Source organism: Limulus polyphemus, unplaced genomic scaffold (genome assembly GCF_000517525.1).
Source record: "Limulus polyphemus unplaced genomic scaffold, Limulus_polyphemus-2.1.2 Scaffold526, whole genome shotgun sequence".
Lineage (NCBI taxonomy): Eukaryota > Metazoa > Arthropoda > Merostomata > Xiphosura > Limulidae > Limulus > Limulus polyphemus.
In genome coordinates, this window is record NW_013666136.1 from 479,567 (window position 1) to 501,522 (window position 21,956).

Below are 21,956 nucleotides of genomic sequence, written 5' to 3' on the forward strand. Positions count from 1 at the left end.
AGCGCAGATAGCCCTCGTGTAGCTTTGCGCGAAATTCATAACGAACCAAAACAAACAAACCTTTATTTTAATAACAAGACTACGAATTATTTGTATAATTCCAGAGATTTTGCGATTTTATAAGAGAAACTGTAAATTAAAATAAATTAAACTTACTGTTTTATCCAATAATAATGCAAAACACACTAACAAGACGACAAATTTTATGCAGAGTATCCCCCCCCCCCAGTGGCACAACGGTATGTCTGCAGATTTAAAACGCTAGAAACCGTGTTTCGAAACCCGTGGTGGGTAGAGCACAGATAGTCCATTGTGTAGCTTTGTGCTTACCTACAAAGAAACACACAATGCAGAGTTTTTAAAAGTAATGAATGTATTGGCTTTAAACATGATTCATAAAAGATTTTCCCATTAACCATTTGTTATTTTGGTTGGAAAGAACTAGGAAGGTGTAGTCTAGTGGGTTGCGAATTGGAAAATCCAAGGTTTGAGTCATGATACGCAATTTAACACGCTAAACGCTTTCAGATGGGGGGCGTTATAACCATAAAAGTCACCGCTATTCAATTAAGATCAGCCATTATAGGCAGCGGGTACTGCTGATTGGTTGTCTTCTCCCTGGTCTGAAATTTTAAGACAACTACGAATATATTTACACAATCCTGTCCCTGGCCAGGCTGTTTAGCCACTACGTCGCATAAAGAGTCACTCAGAAACAAAGAATCGAATGGAATGTTACTTCTTCAGGGCAATTTTGTTTATTTTATCTTTTCTGATCCCTGAAAAGTTATTTGTGGTATCAAATATTACGTTCAGACTGTCTCTTGTCACTCTAGCTTGTGAATAATTTCACAGATCTTCAGAAAGTTCGGTTGAATTACAGTTTGCTACATTTCAAATTACTTTTTTTCACACATAGATTTTGATGAACTTCGGGGTTGTTGGTGTAAAAGCTAAACTGCCCACTTGTATTATCTATGCTTTAAGTACTGGTAAATAAAGATATAAAGGATTAGTTTGGGTCTCATTAAGCTAATAATGTGTCTATGATACAATAAATAAAAATATGAAGGACTATTTAGGGTCTCACTAAGCTGATAAGGTGTCTGTGATACAATAAAAGTGCTATTAGTATCAAATTAACCTGTACAGCATTCAATAATCTTTTTTTCCCCCTTTTTTTAATCTACACAAAGAGAGCTTTTATTGTTGTTAAGCACAAAGTTACACAATGGGTTATCTGTGATTACTCACTGCAGGTATCGAAACCAGAGATTTAGCGTCATACGCTCTCAGACTTACCGCTGAGCAGCCTGGAACACATATAAAAAAAGAAAAGGCTTTCTAGTTTGTGCTTTATTATGTTACGCAGTGATTTCCTTTTTTACTCCATAGAAAGGTAATGAGTAATGCGATTTTGCGTAAGTTAACGGAACTAATTAATATACTTACTTCTGAAATGTAACGGTGAACATTTCGTATAAACAAATAGATGAGTTTATGTTGAAGAAACGACTTTATATTAAGATATTAGTATTAAGAATCGCAAGAAGTGTTTGCACCCCATTATTACGGTCAGTAGATTTTAATTATTAAAATTGTGATGTATTGATGTACACGATGATGTTTATGGTGATCTCAATTAGAAATGAAACTATTGTCCGACGCATGATCTGCAACGTTCCTTTTACACATTCACATAACGTTGCATCTTCCTAAACAAGCTAAAGTATCTCAGAGTACACGTATTAACAAAGAAACAGTCCGTGCCAGAACAAGGCAACAAGGGAAACGATAACGCAAATCAAAGCCTCGCTTACAAAAGCAAATCTATGGTAATATCGACCCCAAACCAAATCAATAACCTGATTTTCCCCACGTGGTCCATTGTCTGCCTTCCGTTACAAAGTTGTAACCAAGCAGCTGACACCCGTTGGATAGCGACGGTTTCAGTTAGCAAACCAATTACTGTAAAAAAGAAAAAAGAAAAAAAAGACAGCTGTCAGGGTTAGGTGAGGATCGTCCAGTTCGATTAGCGATGTCGGTGATGAGTAAAACAACATTTGCTCTTACATTCAATAAAATTAGACCCTTATTTTCGTCCACACCCATGTGTTCACACATTTTGATCTCTTCTCAATCGGAAAATTAATTTTCTTGGTATATTATTTTTCTCTTTACAATCTAATTAGAATATATTTACTCTAAAGAAGATGTATATTTTTTTATCTTTTATTAACATAATTTAATATCAATTCAAATACTCGAATAAAATAAAACTTTACAAATCAATCCTATTTATTTAGTATATTTAGTTTTTAACCATTCCAATATAAAGTTTCACAACAACATTCTTATTTTTTAAACCAATCTAACATCTTAGTGATTATTTTGCCTTTTTTACAATTGAAGCCAGATGGCAAGCTGTTTAACACGTTTCGTCAATTTACAAATGTAATGAATATAAAATCCCCCTTCAACCAACTTATTCATTTTAACAATAGACAAACTAATTTTTTTTCAAATCTTTTTCATAAACGCTTTATGAATGTAAATTATGTAAAAAAATATTTGCATCATGAAGAAATAACATCATGCTTCCTCTCCCCAGGTAGTAAAGCTACATTAAAATACCTATGTGCAAGTATCGCCCTCTGTCGGTGACTTATTGCTAGCATATTATGGCTTATTAAAGGTCATGCATTCTTTCTCTTCCCTTGTAAAAAAATCTTGTTTGTATTATTCAAGTTTTATTTATAATAATAAAAGAGTCTATGTATGTGTGTGTGTGACCGCCATAGCTCCAAGAGGAAAAAACATAGAGACCTGAAACTTTGCACGCATACTAAGAAAACTATGAAGATGTGCACCGGGGTATTATTTTTTAGGTCTACAAAAAATATCTTTTTTTTTGTAATTATCACTTACTGAATGAACAATAAGTGGAAGTTTTCTGCCTAATACTTTTATGAACACAAACATGGGAATAAAAATACAAATTTTAGAATTAAGAAAAAAGTTGAATTGAATTAAGTTTGGGAAAAGGCAACAAACAACGGGAATAAAAATATGAATCAGAGAATACTGGAGAATTCGGAGAATAAAAATAACTCAAATAAAAACACAGGAAAAAACGAAACTGAGAAGCTAAATTAAAACTGTTTGCTTTTAAAAGGAGTTGAATTGAATTAAGTTCGGGAAATGGCAACAGACAAATCACTTAAATAATTGGTGCAATGTGTAGCTATGGAAGTAATAAAGATAATGAAGACGCTTGACTGGTTCATTGAGGTCTCTGTGAATCATGAAGGGTCATTAGAATCCTGCAACGCAGCGTGGGTATTATATGCTAGTAAGTAATATTCTTACTTGTGAAAACAGAAGACTTATGAAATATCGCTTGAGTTGTGGTTATTGTTAAGTATAAAGTTACACAATAGGTTGTCTGTCCTATTGCAGGAATTAACAAAATTTTCTCATGTTACCTTTTAATACTTGAATATTTGATATGGTATCGCATACATTAGTAATTTATAGATAAAAATAAAAAAAAATTCTACCATGCTTCTTAACCAAGAAAAACATTGATTTCTGTTTGACGTCAACGTGTCCAAAGACCAAAGCTGAATGTTTCTTCAGTTCTATAAACCATTGGACAATGACGCAGTCGAAACTGGTTTCTCCTAAGGAATGTTACGTAGGTTATACTTAATATTCAAAACTAGAGAGAAAGATCGTCGCAGTGGGATCATTACAACTGAAATGGTAATAGACAGTGTTACCGTTTTTATTTTATTGTGTTGTTTTTTAAGTCTCAGTAGCCATGGTTGAATCCCTGCGGTTTTAGAACAAGAGATGGTGACGAGCCTTTCGCACTGCAGCCCTATTAATCTTAATAATGTTTGTTATCTAGTTGCTAGGTTACCGGTGTAAACCGCACGACATGCTGTACGAGAAAGCCCGTTGCTTGAAGTCGATGAGTATTATACAATCCAAGTCTGTACGGTGTACTCCGGCAATCGATCCAATAAGCAAGTTCTATTAAACTGTTTTCACCCTAGTAAGGGGTTAATGGACATCGCGATTCTTCGTTGCAATAAACAGTGAATAGTAAGAATGTCAGTACTTCAAACTTTGTGTTTACCAAGAAAGGGGACGAAATGGATTTATCTTACGTCAGTTTTAAAAGTTTCAATATTCGTGCACAGTTCTCATTAATATTTTCTACTGAAATTTACAACCCATTGCTGTCAGGAATCAGTCACATCCTTTCAAGGTTTAAATTTTTCAACATACACACAAGAACATATTTAGTACATCCTATGCTCTTCAACTAAACATGTTTTCAATGTTCTCAGAACATGTGTAATTAGTTATTTCTTATTGTTTCTTAGTGGTTTACACACACACACTTCTTTCTTTGGAAAATTAACTAGGAAGCCAGTTTGATATCATAAAATTATAATAATAAATAATTGGTATTTAAAATAACTAAATAAATATAATTATGTTATTCAAACTTACCCTAATTCTGATTTCTGAGTGACTTAAAATATCAATTGATAATAATTACAAATCACTTACTTAATCTAGTTCACACTGTAACACTTATTGTTCATGAAACTAACGATTACAACTCACTTACTTAATCTAGTTCACACTGTAACACTTATTGTTCATGAAACTAACGATTACAACTCACTTACTAATCTAGTTCACACTGTAACACTTATTGTTCATGAAACTAACGATTACAACTCACTTACTTAATCTAGTTCACACTGTAACACTTATTGTTCATGAAACTAACGATTACAACTCACTTACTTAATCTAGTTCACACTGTAACACTTATTGTTCATGAAACTAACGATAAGAATAGCACCTAGACCACTATTAGTTTTTTCTAGCCACATCTCATGGCTGAAGAGAGGGAATAACCCCTCTGATGGCCCATAATCCTTTGGCTGAAATTATATGATATATGCATCCCACCACCTCTGTCGTAAAACAGCCGGCCTGGCACTTGGCGAGAGGCCTCGTCGGCATGGGATATGACAAATGTAGTATTATTACACACTCTTCTTTGCTTTCATTCGTAAGTTTTTAGAATTACTGTACGTGGGAAAATCACGTGAAGCGGATACCATGCCGATACATTTCATACTCAACCCAAAAAATGTTTCTGACACTCACTATAAACACAGTGAAATTTAAAAGAATCGCTGGGAAATCATAATACATTTTCTGTGCTGTTTAGCTACTTACTAAATGAATATAAACTAACCTTAAATTGTACCTGGATTAGCACTAGTAATACTAACCTCCATAATAACTACCACATAAGTTTCAAGTGTATATACATATATATATATGTTTGTGTGTGTGTGTGTTGTAAAATATATTCGAATATTAAACATTTTTGCGATACTCCACGGAGGGGGGTGGGGAGAGCTACTTTGTCCAAGTTCTGCCTTACCTCTTTAATACATTGAAGGCGTTCATTTGTTTGTTGTATATGTCTGTCCATTGCCGTAGCCATAGCAGTCATTGCCGCTATTTTGACGTCACTGGTCTATAACATCTTCTGGTGGTAGATCATTCCAACATTCTGTAAATTAAATATATATATATATATGTACATCAATTTATTATATAATCAGCCGAGTAAAACAAGTTCAATAATGAAAATAAATTACTTTGTCTATAGCACGTTATTCGGAGAAACTTCAGGCGCTGATTCAGAATTATATTAGTGGCATAGTTTCATAATGGGGTTTGGGGCATGCTTTTTTTGAAAATGTTTCCAACTATGCAAACCGATTCCCTCCCCTCAAAAATTACACAGGAAAAGGGGAGGTAGTTAGTCCATCCCATCCCTCGCTTCAGCTCCTGACTTTGTGAATTTATCTATAATGTTTCTGTAACTAAGCTTTATTTTGAATATTTCGCAGTTTATTTGTGACTGGCACATTTAATATGATTATTTTCACTGTGGTAACGCTCATAAACCCCAGGTTGGATACACGTACACCGCCAAACAATTACATGTTAGATTTATGAGTAGTCATATGCTAAAGACAACTTGCTATTTATGGTAATACAGAAGAATAACTTCCTAATCATGAAAACTATAATTACTTCTGTGCTTTGAAATAAGAAAATCATTGATTTGCATTAGTTGGTTTCCAAGGTTGTCACGAGCAACATGAATCGATTAGTACTCAAAACACAGCTTACATTACCAATGATCAATAAATAATCGACATCACCTCAAAATGATTCTACTGGTCATAGACTAAGTTATATCTTAAGTATCAAACAATTATAAATGGGTGATGTGGGGTTCAGTTAGCCTATATGAATAGGAGGCAACCATTTATCAGTTATTCAGAACAAGTGATAACACCGTGATTATTGGTTCAACATTGAGGACATCAAGAAACAATAGGGTGATTATTGGTTAAATAACGAGGACGTCAGGTAATAACACGGTGATTATTGGTTCAATATTGAGGACATCAAGAAATAACAAGGTAACATTGGCTCAGTATTGAAACATCAACAAATAACATAGTGATTATTGGTTGTGACGGATTTACTATTGGTTCAGTATTGAAGACATCAAGAAACAACACGGTGTTTATTGGTTATATCAAGAGGAAGCCAAGTAATGACAAAGTGATTATTGGTTCAATATTGAGGACATCAGCAAATAACATAGTGATTATTGGTTGTAACGGATTTACTATCATGTATCTATTTTAATATCGATGTTTGTTTAACTTAAATTGATATTTTAAAATGTACAGTGTACATAACTACTGTTAAATCTATATTGCGAAATTCCCGCCGAGTCACTAAAATTGTAGATAATTATCGAGTGTAAGAATCAACAATATATGTGTGTTCGTAAACACTGGTGTATCGTCTATATTGTTGCATAAGCTGAAAGTTCGAGAAACTCTCCTCATGCCTATAAATATAACCAACGCGACGTGCAAAAAGTATACATTATTGGTTTGCTATAGTTGGTACGTAATAAACCTTGGAAGCTATAACTGTGATTGTTATAACGCTTATTAATCGGGATCTTCAGATATTTGACAAGGAAAATTTTATAGATTTCGACTATTACAAACTATTTAACTTCAGTGGATTTACATCTGACATTAGTATTTTTTGAAAACGTTATATAACTTCAGCGGTGGACAATTTTGCGTGTGTGGCTGGTGAAGAACGAAAGAACACAGAGCTACCTAGTTCCCTGTTAAGTGAATTGTAGCTATATCTACTCAAAATTTATTTGCTCATCGTGAGTCCTCGATAAGATATCAAGGAAGTTCCAGACCAGATAGAGGACTAAATATTGTTTGTAAGTTTGTTAAAATTTTGTACATAGATCAGTATTTGTAATAACTGTTATTGTAAATTGTATTATTGTTTGTAGATTAAAATATATTTATATTTCAAAAAAAATGTGTGTATCAATCTTGTTGGCAAGTATCATAAGTTGGATACATATCGACATTTATTTAATTTATAAATCTAAATCATTATTTTACTCAGTTTCTGGTTACTCGAAATTATAATACGTTACGTAATAAAATGAAGGCTCGTCCATGATAAATTGTAATACGTAACATGGTTAAATAACGAGGCCGTCAAGTAATAACACGGTGATTAATGGTTGAAAATTAACGACATGAAGTAATAACACTGTGATGATTTCTCCAATATTCAAAACATGAAGTGATAACACTGTGATGATTTCTCCAATATTCAGGACATCAAGTAATAGCACTGTGATGATTTGTCCAATATTCAGGACATCAAGTAATAGCACTGTGATGATTTGTCCAATATTCAGGACATCAAGTAATAGCACTGTGATGATTTGTCCAATATTCAGGACATCAAGTAATAACACGGTGATTATTGGTTGAGTATTGATTATTCAGACCATCAAGTAATAACACGGTCATTTTTCTTTCAATATTGATTATTCACAACACTAAGTAATACCATGGTGATGAATGGTTCAACATTCAATATATCAAGTAATAACAGTTGAATATTGAAGACTTCAAGTATTAACATATAAATGAGTGGATTACTATTCAAGACAACAATTAAAAACACGGTGGTTATTAAGTTCAATGCATTATTACAATAAAATATTACTGTAAGACAATATTAACCCGGTAATATAATGATTTACTTATGATATCAGTAATATGGGGTCAATATTAAATTGCTTTTAGTAGTACGTGTACGTTAGTAGGACGTCTAGTTGATGGATAATTAGTAACAATACAACTAATAAACATTCTATGGAGTTTCGACTCCTTTTTTAACTTACCATACAGTAACCTAAATTAATTTAGATATGTGAACAATGTTATGAAGTTTCGTCTAATTGATTGTTCGATATTATACAGCGGATCATATGTTAAATATTTCTTTTCTTTTTCATCAAAGGTGTAATTGAAAAGAGCATTAGGATTCTACGTCACAGATTATCTTTTTAATTCCACCTTTTGTGAAAAAGAAATGAAATTTTTAACATATATATATATATGTAATCATTAAACATTCTGTAAGACTGGTTTACTAAAAACATAACAATAACACTAATTTCGTATTTCGTACTAAGCACCAGAAGAAGTTTTAGATTTGTTTCTTTGTGGTAAACCGACCAAGGAAGTTTTTTATAGAACGTTAAGTAAGTCATAGGTCACGCCACTAGTCGGTGTTTAGTAGTTTGCAGTTTAGGTGTATTTGTTTTATTTTCGAAATTCAGCGCAAAGCTACTCGAGGGCTATCTGCGCTAGCCATCTCTAATTTAGAAGTGATTAACTAGAGGGAAGACAGCCACTTAACACTACCCATCACCAATCTTGGGCTACTCGTTTACCAATAAAAAACAAGGGATTGACTGTCACATTATAATGTCTCACGGCTGAAAGGGTGAGCATGTTCGTTGACGGGATTCGATTTCGCGACCTGCAGATTGTGAGTCGAGCAACCTAACTATTACAGGCCCATTTCCATGTATAATTACTAATGATTAATTAACCTTTGTCTGCAAACTCTACAAACCAGTTAGGTTCTATTAAACCGCTAAGTATTTAATTTTGTTTTTTCAAAAATCAAATGATATATACCGCCGTAATATGCAGGTTATGCTTAATTTGACGTGCGGGTTGTGCTTAATGTAGCATAGGTTACGTTCAGTGCAGCATCCTTAATTTGCCTTGCAGGGTATGTTTAAAGTGGCACGCAAATTATGATATTTTTAGCAAGATGGTTATACTTGTGAAATATTACTAGTAATGACAATGAGAAACTTGGCTTTGAGTTATTTTATACCTATGAAATATTACTAGTAATGACAATGAGAAACTTGGCTTTGAGTTATTTTATACTTATGAAAAGTTACTAGTAATGACAATAAGAAACTTGGCTTCGAGTTATTTTATACCTATGAAATATTACTAGTAATGACAATGAGAAACTTGGCTTTGAGTTATTTTATACCTATGAAATATTACTAGTAATGACAATGAGAAACTTGGCTTTGAGTTATTTTATACTTATGAAATATTACTAGTAATGACAATAAGAAACTTGGCTTCGGGTTATTTTATACTTTATTGTCATTACTAGTAATATTTCATCATCTACTACCATTCACTGTCTGGATCGATCACCGGTTAGGTGTCAGGCGCTTTAACCCACAACATATCTACTACCATTCACTGTCTGCAGCTCGTGGGTATGGTCAAGATCAAAAGGTCAAATACCTCCCATACTGATCCCCCCCCAGTGGCACCGAGGCATGTCCGAGGACTTACAACGCTAGAATCCGGGTTTCAATACCCGTGGTGGGCAGAACACAGAGAGCCCTTTGTGTAGCTTTGTGCTTGACTACCACCAACCAACCCATGCTGAGATGGCATATAGGATCCGGTGCTGATTTATTTGACACAGACGGATGAGAACGGTAACACATTCTCCCTGGACAGGATGCCAGGACATCGCAAGTTAATCCCCGCTAACAGCTGGGTAGACTGATACAACTGGGATAAAGTGTCTTGCTCAAAGACACAACAGCAGAGCATGCATGAAGGCAATACACCACGCTGTCCCCCAATGGGTATAGTGCCCCCAATTTCTTTTTAATTTTAAAAGTAACACCATAGTAGAAATTAATTTGTTGTTGAAAATCACCCTTAATTTCTACCCTTGTTAGACGTTAGCAATATATATATTTTCCTCGTAATTCAATTTACCTAATATAACAACGCACAAACTAGTATTACTCTCCAAAGTATATCAGTATTAAACACCCAGCGTAGACGTACACATGTTCATACTTAGAAAGTTGTGTTCTAGTCGTAAGCCAATATTCATGTAGTTTAAAATTCAAATACACGAGTATTACTTTAATCTCTTTACATTGAGGTTATGATGCCACTAAATTTGCTAAGTTTAGCATCTTTCTAAGCTCAAGGCATTCCATGAAGTTAAAAGTAGGTATTTGTTAAGCATGTTTTCTTTAATTATACGTAACTTATTCAAACAGGGTTAGTAATGTCACAGAAACGTTTTCATTCAGATGGAAATTTAAATGTGATATTTGTTCTAAAATTAATTTACATTTACTGAGCACTGAACAACTTCATAATCTGTTTGATGTTTAATAGAAAGATCACGAATTGACATGAACACGGGTATATAAATTGAAATTTTGATATAGTGGGGCGTTGATAAATCGATCTGTCTACTATTTAGCCACACACTGACAACCGGTCATCCCGGTATTCACTTCTGATCTGCACTGATTACACTAAGTGTAAAAGGTTTCTTATACATTCGATTGTGTCAAAAAATAAATAAAAAAATAACCCGAAGCCAAGTTTCTTATTGTCATTACTAGTAATATTTCATAAGTATAAAATAACTCGAAGCCAAGTTTCTCATTGTCATTACTAGTAATATTTCATAAGTATAAAATAACTCAAAGCCAAGTTTCTCATATGTTGTGGGTTAAAGCGCCTGACACCTAACCGGTGATCGATCCAGACAGTGAATGGTAGTAGATATGAGGATGTTGTGGGTTAAAGCGCCTGACACCTAACCGGTGATCGATCCAGACAGTGAATGGTAGTAGGTATGAGGATGTTGTGGGTTAAAGCGCCTGACACCTAACCGGTGATCGATCTTATGTGAAAGCTATCTTATTAGTTATTTGTATTTTTTATGTCCTGTAGGCGGAATGTTTCCAACGCTTTGTGATGATATAAGCGCAGACATTTTTATTAAAAATTATTACCTTATATTCTTTATTGACAAAGGATTTGATTTTTATTTTTGTTTTGCATATGTAGTTAGTTATTAATGAAACGGTGATCAGTTTTATGGTCGAAATATGTTATGAGTAATGAATTTCACACTAAACATCTCACTTTCTGTTTATATATACAGAGTTACTTACAGAGACGTACAGCGCAATATATGCGTAAAAATATTATTTCAACAGTTAAGTAAATATTAACATCAAAAGGAAGAACTGTGCTAAATACAGCAAGACCAAACCTGTGATTGAAAAAATAAGCCTTAAAAACTATAACAAAAACGCTGCATAAAGTAAAACGATCACCAGGGCACATATTACAATGTGGGATGTAAGGTGTGTCCTGGGTTTGGAGGTGACTGAAGAGGTAAAACCCCTATTGCCATGGAGATACACCGTCTACCAGTCTTAACCTCCGTTCGCTAGTCTCACATCTTAAAGGAAAAATAAATATAAGATAAATAAGAAATATAAACAAGATATGGGTGCTCAAGCCCACAACGTCCCACATCTATATCATCCTTTACTGCCTGCAGATAGTTGTGGGAAGGTGACTGCTCTCCAAAGAAATACAAAATGAAAGAAAATTGAAAATAAGGTCGTACCATTGGGGCTAGGTGAGGCAATCGTACCTTCTGACATTGACATTCCAACCCCCATTGCAGTATTAAAGGCCGAAATTAATTTTTTGTTTGTAATTAAGCACAAAGCTACACAATGGGTTATCTGTGCTCTGCCCACCACGGGTATCGAAACCAGGATTCAAGCGTTGTAAGTCCGCAGACATACCGCTGTGCTACTGGGGGGCCCGAAATTAATAAATTAGTTAGTAGTACAGTAGACAAATTATACTAGTAGAAAGGTATAAGAACCCAACCAAGTTAACTAAACTAGTATAACTCCCAACCTCCACCCATTAAGTTTACTCTAGCCTTTATAAGAGCTTTTTTGTAGTTGTTAAGTCTTGTACTGATAATATATATATATATATATATATATATATGGAGAGATTGCAAACATACACATATATATGTGATATATATAGTATTTTATATGTCACCCTTATTAGTGTTTGTGTTGTTAAATTGCGAAGAATAAGACATTTTGTTAGGTGTTAGAGTAAAAATGTACAGGATTTTTAAAGCAATATGTTTCTATGTCACCATTTTAGAACTTACGAACATGGTTGTCGTATTATGCAAATGAATACATTTATACTTACATTCAGTTATCAAAAGTCACACATAAATACATATGTTGCTTGTTACTATGGGATTAGTTGCCACGTTACAAAGCAACACGTGAACTTAGTTGTAATATTGTTGTGTTATGTCTCTGTTCGTTTGTTAATTTCCAGTATAAATTCCTTCCGAAAAACTTCGGCGATACAAGTCCTTTCTTAAATAAAACAAGTTTATTCTTTCTCAAAACAACTTTGCAATACACTTAATTTCCACAGTCATATTAACTTACACACACACTATAATTCACAACGATTCACGCACTTTACTTACGGTCACTACCGCGCTTGACTCAATTGTCCGTCTCTATCTCTGCATGTCTGCAATTCAATTCCGATTAATTGTCTCGCTTTATCTGGCGCGCAATATACAGGAATAGAGGGCGTCTAGCAAATACTGTATTATTCGTGATGTTCCTCGATCCTTCTAGAAACTCATCACGTGTTACCAGTGTCACGTGACTTCCGCTGTCGTAACAGTTGTTTTAAAGTTGTTTTGTTTATTTTGGAGAAGAAATGGATGTCCGTGTAAATTGCTGCCTTGAAAAATAGACATACTTATGTAAGTATATCAGAGACTAATAAATTATGCAAATATAATTCCTTCCAATATATACAGTAACGTACGCACACATTTAAATGTATGACTAGAACACAGACTTCTAAGTGTGAACATGTGTACGTCTATGCTGGGTGTTTAATACTGATATACTTTGGAGAGTAATATACGTTTATGCGTTGTGATATTAAGTTATATTGAATTACGAGGGAAATATACATTGCAAACTTCTAACAAGGGTAGAAATTAAGGGTGCTTTTTAACAACAAATATATTTCTACTATTGCGTTATTTTTAAAATTAAAAAGAGATTGGGGAGGAGGGACCACCATACTCACTGTGGAACAGTGCGCATATGTGTATCAATAACAGACTGGATGTCAACAGTTTTAAAAGAAACTTCATGTAATAAATAATAGAAACTTTGAATTTATTATAACGCATGGATCTTTTTATAACCAAATAGTTATAGCAAGTCGGTTCTATTGTTACAGCAGCTTCTTACAAGATAAGAGTAATGTGGTGATATTAGCAGCTGCTACTTGATTACACGCCCTTGGCCAGATATTTATATTCAATAAACAACTGTACTTGTTACATACACACATATACGTATGAAACTGAGTGCAGGAAACCAACTTCGTAACACATGACACACTTGGAAACAGGACGATTCTGTGTGAAAAAATAACGTTTTCTTTCCAAGAAGAGTAACATACGCACACAGCCACGCAAACAAGAATATAGGCAGACAATACGAAAGGAAGATAGATACATCCTCTGGTGTTATGGCCCATGTTTATGTGTTGTCATACATGCTGAGAAATAAACGGATACAAACATATAAAGTAAAATACACATCAATAAAAAGATTAACATACGAATAAATTAGATAACCATATAAACAGGAAGCTAAGTGGATAAACAGGCAGACCGACACCTATTTAAATTGGTAGACAAGCAAATAGAACGATTGATAATTAAATACAGATAAACATAATTAAATATACTTTCATTACACAATTTTCTTCTTTATGTTGAAATACTTTTAAAAAAAAGGCTAAAGCCATAGGCACACAGACCTATGTACAGAATAGATATCTTTCTTAACGGTCTAGCTACGGTGACAGTATATAAGCAACGTCTTGTGTTAAAAAAATCAACCTAACCGCCTTTAGTAACAGTGATTCACGTCTAAAAAGCTATTCAGAATACGACAGTAAAACGTACCATACCAATTTCTATATAGAGCGTGTAGTCACGCATACTGGGTACGAGGCTACGTAACCAAACGCTTAGCCAGTTAATTCTTTTCAAGTTATGTTTGGATTCTTATGGTCAACTTATCGAGAAGGATATCTTAACGGAAAATGTTTTTATCCACAAACAACGCGGGAACCTTCTATTTATATAATACTCCTATCACAAAGAAAATAGGTGAGCCATTTTTTTTGTGTGTGTGGCTATAGCTACAAGTCTATTACGCTCGTTGAGTAGCTGTCTGAATGGACCCTTGTGCTCAGTTGAATCAAGTGAGGAAGTAAGGGGTATATCATAATTATCCATACATTAAAAAAAGGACGCCAGGGCACTTAATAACGGTAATTGAAGTGTTGTATCGAGCCGTTAGTAAAGAAGCTGAGGAGTTAATTGGTTGGTTATGTTTATAAGCTATCCTTGTGTACGTGGCATCCCCCCTTATACTTTAAAAGTTAACTAACAATATAATTAACTTTAATACTAGTAATAAACGACCTTATAACACCAAATTTGTATCTTTAATTGGACACTAAACGTTTCGCTTTATAGCTTCTTCAAAAGCCTTCCTCTAAAACACAAACCGTGACTATTTTAGTGGAACGCTCCTGAAGAAGCTATAAAGCGAAACGTTGAGTGTCCAATTAAGGATACAAATTTGGTGTTATAAACTCGTTTATTACTAGTATTAAAATGTTTTTCCATACACAAATACTCACTACAGAAATTAAGTATAATACACTGTAAAATACACAGGAAAACAAATTTTTATGATAGCCTAAACAAAATTATATGGTTTGTTATGAATTTCTCGCAAAGCTACACGAGGGCTATCTCCACCAGCCGTCCCTAATTTAGCAGTGTAAGACTAGAGGGAGGTCAGCTAGTCATCACCATCCACCGTCAACTCTTGGGCTACTCTTTTACACACGAATAGTGGGATTGACCGTCACATTATAACGCTCCCACGGCTGAAAAGGCGAACATGTTTGGTGGGACGAGGATTCGAACCCACGACCCTCAGATTGGGAGTCGAGCACCCTAACCACCTGGCCATGCCGGGCCTGCAAAATTATATGAAAACCTGTGCTGGAAGCGTCGTCTCCGAACTACTACAGAAATAAGAAGCTCGTTTAAGTATTTGAAATATCGCGTTGTTGTTTCTCTGACATTTTAAATTCACGTGAAAACTCCAAACTGAAAGTAATTCACTAAATAAAAAATAAACTGGATTATTCCATGTTTGGAATATGCGCTGACACAATCCAGCCCCGGATATATCACGCGGTATGTGCGCATGCGCGGTCTCTATTTTTTCTAATACTTGAAATTAATTTTCGAGTCGGTGAAATAATCTTGATATACTTTTGGTAAACAGACGACAAGGCATACAGTGAATGGAGATTGTTCTCTTATAATGCAATTCTAGCAAGAATAATGTCTTTGTTGGTACTAACAACCAGTACCAAGCTATTTCAATCAGTCATACAAAACCAAAAATAACAATTACTTTACAGAATTAACTAACAACCAGTACCAAGCTATTTCAATCAGTCATACAAAACCAAAAATAACTATTACTTTACAGAATTAACTAACAACCAGTACCAAGCTATTTCAATCAGTCATACAAAACCAAAAATAACTATTACTTTACAGAATTAACTAACAACCAGTACCAAGCTGTTTCAATCAGTCATACAAAACAAAAAAATATCTCTTGCTTAACAGAATTAACTAACAACCAGTGCCAAGCTCAGACTGGTGTATTTACGTGTTTTACACTCACCAAAAAGAAACCCATCATTCTATAGGTATTTGAAGAACTTGTAGCAATCCGCCACAATTTAATTCTTCGTATTGTTAATCTGTCTATCTATTTTCAAGTCTGATTGTGGTGATCTAATAATTAAACACAACAGTTAAAAAATGTGTATGTGATGTAGTGCGTAAAAAAACGTTTTGTATTTGAGATCTTGAAAGCTGTCGTATATTTCAGAAGCAAGTGATGTTAAACTAGATAGCAAGTACGTTGCAACTTGCATAGATTTAATAATCATAAGTACAAAATCTGACAACAGATGGCAGGGTAAACAAACTTATCCTTCGTTGATTCACATGGATTCCCATTTTAAATTTATCACAAGTATATCGATCTCTGCTGAATCGGACTTTACTGTTTCCAATCTAGTAAAGGTAAAAAGCAGAACAAATATACTTTTTAGTAGGTAACTGTTACTAATGCCCTATTCGTCAAAGTGGCAACTACTGTGTTAGCTTACTTATAATAGTTGTATTAGTACAATTGATATATTAATCTTTATTGAGAAGTCATTGACACTGGATATAATGGTACATATTATATTAATACACTATTTAATTTTGTACCATAAATGATTTTATATATACGTATTTACAATTCAGAGTAGTTATGTACCTATGGATATATTTTCAACAACTATATAATAATAATGTTATTCCTATCAGTGGAATAACATATTTTTCACGAGTAGATTATCAGAGAAGGCTGATAGTAATATTATCAAGCGCAATACTTTAGTGTTTACATTCGAGATGTTTTTAGAGTACACTGCACAAAAGAACTGCAAAAAGAGAAGAAAAAAAACTGTTACAAAACGTCAATCAATCCTTAGTTGGCACAGCGGTATGTCTGTGGACTTACAACGCCAGAAACCGGGCTTCGATACCCGTGGTTGGTAGAGCACAGGTAGCCCATTTTGTAGCTTTGTGCTTAATTACAAACAAACAAAAAATTTATCATGCAAATCGAGCACTTGGTGATATTATATACAGTAGTCTCACACAATTTTGTCTCGCAGTTTAAAGTGCTTCAAATTGTTTATGAACCATAGCCTTGAAAAACTAATTATGTGGAGAATCAAAGGACAAATAGACGGCGGCTAATAACAGCAGCTTTTCGCGAATTGGCTACACGTGAATCACGTGATAGTGAGATACGGAAGAGTTTACAAACCAATAATACAATAATACCTGAACATGGCAGATTATCGTTCACAAATCAAGTAGACTACAGCTATCTGTTGATTTTGACTCGCTGCAATGTTAAAGTACCTGTTTGGACATTGAATCACGTATCCGCAGCCGCAATTCGACGCAGTGTCAGTGTTTAGGTGGAAAAAACTGACTTCACAAGGCTGGCGTGTATGCTATAAATTAAATGAGGTACGTTTTTGGCACAATGTAGTTCGCCAAAAACATATTTAGTGGATACTGATACAGATGACTGACACTTCACCAAGCGGTCAGATAGGCATGGCTTATTCACTTGGAGAGAATCTAGAACCAGATATAAGCCCATTTTTATAGAGGAACGTGACACACAGACACACACATGTGATAACAAAGAATAATGGTATGGACAGTAATTGGCCAACCTCTGTATCTTGTGAAAAGCCATATGTTATAGAGATTACGTCCTACGACCTCGGTGCAATTGGCCCTGAATCAATGTTAATGAATGATATGGACTGCCTTCAATGTGTTAAGCTGACCACTAGATTCCTTGAAGAGGATGGGATTGACTGAATGGAGTGGTTTGAATGCAAATCAGACCTCGCTCCCATCAAGCACATATCAAATGTTCTTTGTATCCTGTTAAGTGTCTCCAGGTTCTAAAGACTTCTGGAAAACAATTATTCTGAAAAAGTAGTCGAAGGCCTTGCAAGATCTGATTTGGAGCATGAAAGCTCAGTTCAGGCTGATCTTGATGACATATTCTATACCGAAGTGAAAAGTCACGAACTACAAAGACGTAGTCTTGTTTTAAAAGAAAAATGTAGCAGATAGAAAACTGTTAGTCGTTGTTGTTAAGGGCAACTGTTGAGTAAGCTTGTTCTTAGACTATATATGAACACACGTTACTGTATCTTTCTTAGCTAAAACATTATGAATCCCAATTATCCTTTACCAATTACGTTTGGTATCATATATTAACAACCTCTTTCTTTTATAGTTTATCACACTGCTTACCCATAGGGGAAGGAAAGCACTTTGTTAATCTATATGTAACCCATGGGGGAGGGAAGCACTTTTTTTAGTCTATATGTAACCCTGAAAGTGAATATTTGGAACATTGAATTTTGCAGGCGGTGATTATCAAGGTTAGGTCGTTCTCCAACTATCAATTACTTTCATAAGAGTTTAAATATCCCAAACTGAAAACTAGAAAAGTAAAAATTAGCATCCTTATAATATGTATGTAGAAATAGTTATGAAAACATATAAGCGTTACACATACAGCAGTTAGAAACAACCACTCATGACAACTAGATGGTGAATTTACTAATGGTATAAAACTTTATTACAGAAACCAGAAAAGCAAATCGAATAAGTTGTACAATGCATTAGTACTTTTTATGTGTTCCCTTTGCTGTACAAAGAATACTGCATCTTGTTTTCATGCTATCAAACAGCTAACCGATACACGATTGAGGAATATGGTTCAAAATGTTATGTATTACTCCTAACAATTCCAACAAGATTTTACATAAGGCCATACAGCCTCAAGAATATTGGTATGGTGGCTTTACGTAGATCAAGACATAGTCATAATTGTTTTATTCCCCCGAACTTTTATAGGAGCTACACTGGTGTGGCACTTTTTTATTGGTTGGATGATAACCAATCATACTGTGATCTATCTATACGTTGTTATGGTTTGGTGCAATTCCTTTTCACTCGATAAAGGGGTGGCATTTAGAAGAAAGCTGCCATTTTTTCGTGAAGGAGCGCCTCCTTGATGTTTATTATTAATTATTCGCATGTACAAGTACAAGAGAAGTGGGAATCGATATATATGTAATGTAGCTAGTTATAGTAATGTAGAAAAGTTTTAATGCTACAAAATGTATTGAAACAAGAAAGTCAAAAACTACAAAATCTGGGTTATTTAAAATTTAAATAATTTCATCTCTACTTTGGCAAATCACCGTGATTATGTCGGTCTGGACCACGTTCTAAAGCTCATTTATTCAAAGAGAACGTTCTCGAAATAATATATTTACTTACATTATAAATCTATGGATCTGAATAATTTTAACAACTCCTTCATGATTAGCTTATTGTAACAGTGTTTACAAATTTCTTCAGTCCTTACACCCCTACGAGCCTTGCTAAAAGTGGAACATCATTTTACCAGCAACCAATCAGAGAGCCATGACAAAGCGTGTTAAGAAAACCATAAAATTAGGCCACAAAAAGAGTATAGGTTTGCAAGGCAAACGTATGGTTAAACGATGAAAGCACATAAATGCGGAAACTATTACGACGTGACATGGTTTTTCAGGTGAATAAATGGATAAAACCTTTTTTTTTCTACCATAAGCTGAGTCAAGAGTATTAGAGTGTGACACGTTGCAAGAAGATCAAAGTCTGTAATTAATACTGTATTATTTTATTAGTGTGTAAAATATTACGCAGGATGTCCAATCTTAACCACGATTAAGAAATGTATATTGTGTAAATAAGAAAATACTGTTTTTTTTTTCACTTTATTTTTTTATTTTTAATCGACTTTTATCATGACAAAACGAGTACGTTAACGATTTGACTCCCGGTGCGAAAGCGGTAAGTTTAGGAACTTGCAACGCTAAAATCCGGGATTCGATTCTCCCTGGATCGACACAGCAGATAGCCTAGTGTGGCTGTGCCCTAAAATAGACAAACCTTGTAAAATATTTTATAAGACAAGCTAATTTCTGTTTATTAACTTACATCACTCAAATGTAATTTTTATTGACATTGAAATACACAGTAAATAAAACTGGAGTATGTCCGGCCATATTTCATTATATGTTGTTGTTATTTGTTTTGTTTTTAGCGCAAGGCCTCACAATGGGCTGTTCTGAGCTCTATTCATGGCGAAGAATCGAAACTCGAATATTGGTATTGTAAGTCTGTCAAATTACTGCTTCCCCACCAAGGAGCTGTTTGAATATAAGAAATTGTACTTAACCGCAAACGTTTAAATATCTTTATATATAACTAAGTGTATTATCCATGGGTCATTTCGTTACTGTAAAATATTTAAAATGATCTTTATCAGCAGGTCCATCATAAATGCCTCCGGTGGCTTAGCGGGATGTCTGAGAGCTAATAACGCTAAAAATCGGATTTCGATACCTGTGGTGGGCAGAATACAAATAACCCATTGTTTAACTTTTTGACTTACAACAAACAAACCATCATATTTTCCGTTCATATATTACAATTCACAAAAAAAGAAATATATCTGTTCATAAACAAAAAGGCTTATCGTTCACCCTTTTTTTAGTATAAAACTTCTTCGATTTATTTGTTACCCGTTTTTTGAACAGGGTGGTTTATCTCATTCTCTCTCCCTATATTAATCACTAGGTGGTGTACCCGTGAAATAAAAACTCGTTTATAACAAAATGATAGGATAGGAATATATGCTTCAATTTTATTAACATAATAAACATATAAAAGTGTAATAAAAATACATAAAGGTATCAATACTGAAAAGAAAGACATAACGTTTTCAAGAATCCTAACAATAGTGGTTACATAGTTCATTCTGATGCTGAGAGGTATACAACATTGGTAGTTTTTCCGAAATAAGCTATGAAATTAGATAGGGGGGTTGAACCCCCCGTGACCTTCCTCATGTCATCCTATGTCAGGTTCGGTGCTGATTGATCAAGATATTTGGAAACGTATAAGGAACAGATACAAACACACATTGACGTTTATTTTTTTTTATAGATAACACCTACTACTAACATTGGATACTAGGTTGAAATAAATCTAAAGGAAAAGTTTGACGATTCCAAGGTTCGTACTACGTTTTCATCATACATGTTCATAAATAAAAAGTTTCTAATAATATGCAAGACGTATACAAGCTACGGAAATATGCCACCAATCAAGGTATGTTTTTTATTAATATTTTTCACCGTCGCCCTGTCCAGGACCAATGTATTAAGACTCGTTTTATGCAAAATTATTGCCCACATGTCTCGAACATTATTTAAGTAAACGTTGAAATAAAAATTTGAACAAGAGAAGTATTATATAAACTTGGGTACGAATATTGTTGTTCACAATTCAACTCTACATGGAGCATAATGTTTGGGTATGTTTACCCTACAGATAACACAATGTTCGGGTATGTTTACCCTACAGATAACACAATGTTTGGGTATGTTTACCCTACATATAACACAATGTTTGGGTATGTTTACCCTACATATAACACAATGTTTGGGTATGTTTACCCTACAGATAACACAATGTTCGGGTATGTTTACCCTACATATAACACAATGTTCGGGTATGTTTACCCTACGTATAACACAATGTTTGGGTATGTTTACCCTACAGATAACACAATGTTTGGGTATGTTTACCCTACAGCTAACACAATGTTTGGGTATGTTTACCCTACAGATAACACAATGTTCGGGTATGTTTACCCTACATATAACACAATGTTTGGGTATGTTTACCCCACAGATAACACAATGTTTGGGTATGTTTAC

General features: G+C 34.2%; 1 protein-coding gene across 1 annotated transcript in view; it reads right to left on the bottom strand.

The window, feature by feature from the left end:
* LOC106458875 (zinc finger MIZ domain-containing protein 1-like) overlaps nucleotides 1-21,956 on the bottom strand; it is a 136,505-nt gene that overhangs the window by 82,879 nt on the left and 31,670 nt on the right. The window contains exon 2 of the mRNA XM_022385236.1: nucleotides 5,480-5,611. Coding sequence (XP_022240944.1) covers nucleotides 5,480-5,551 — 72 coding nt within the window. The 5' untranslated portion in view covers nucleotides 5,552-5,611. The remainder of the gene's footprint in view (nucleotides 1-5,479; nucleotides 5,612-21,956) is intronic.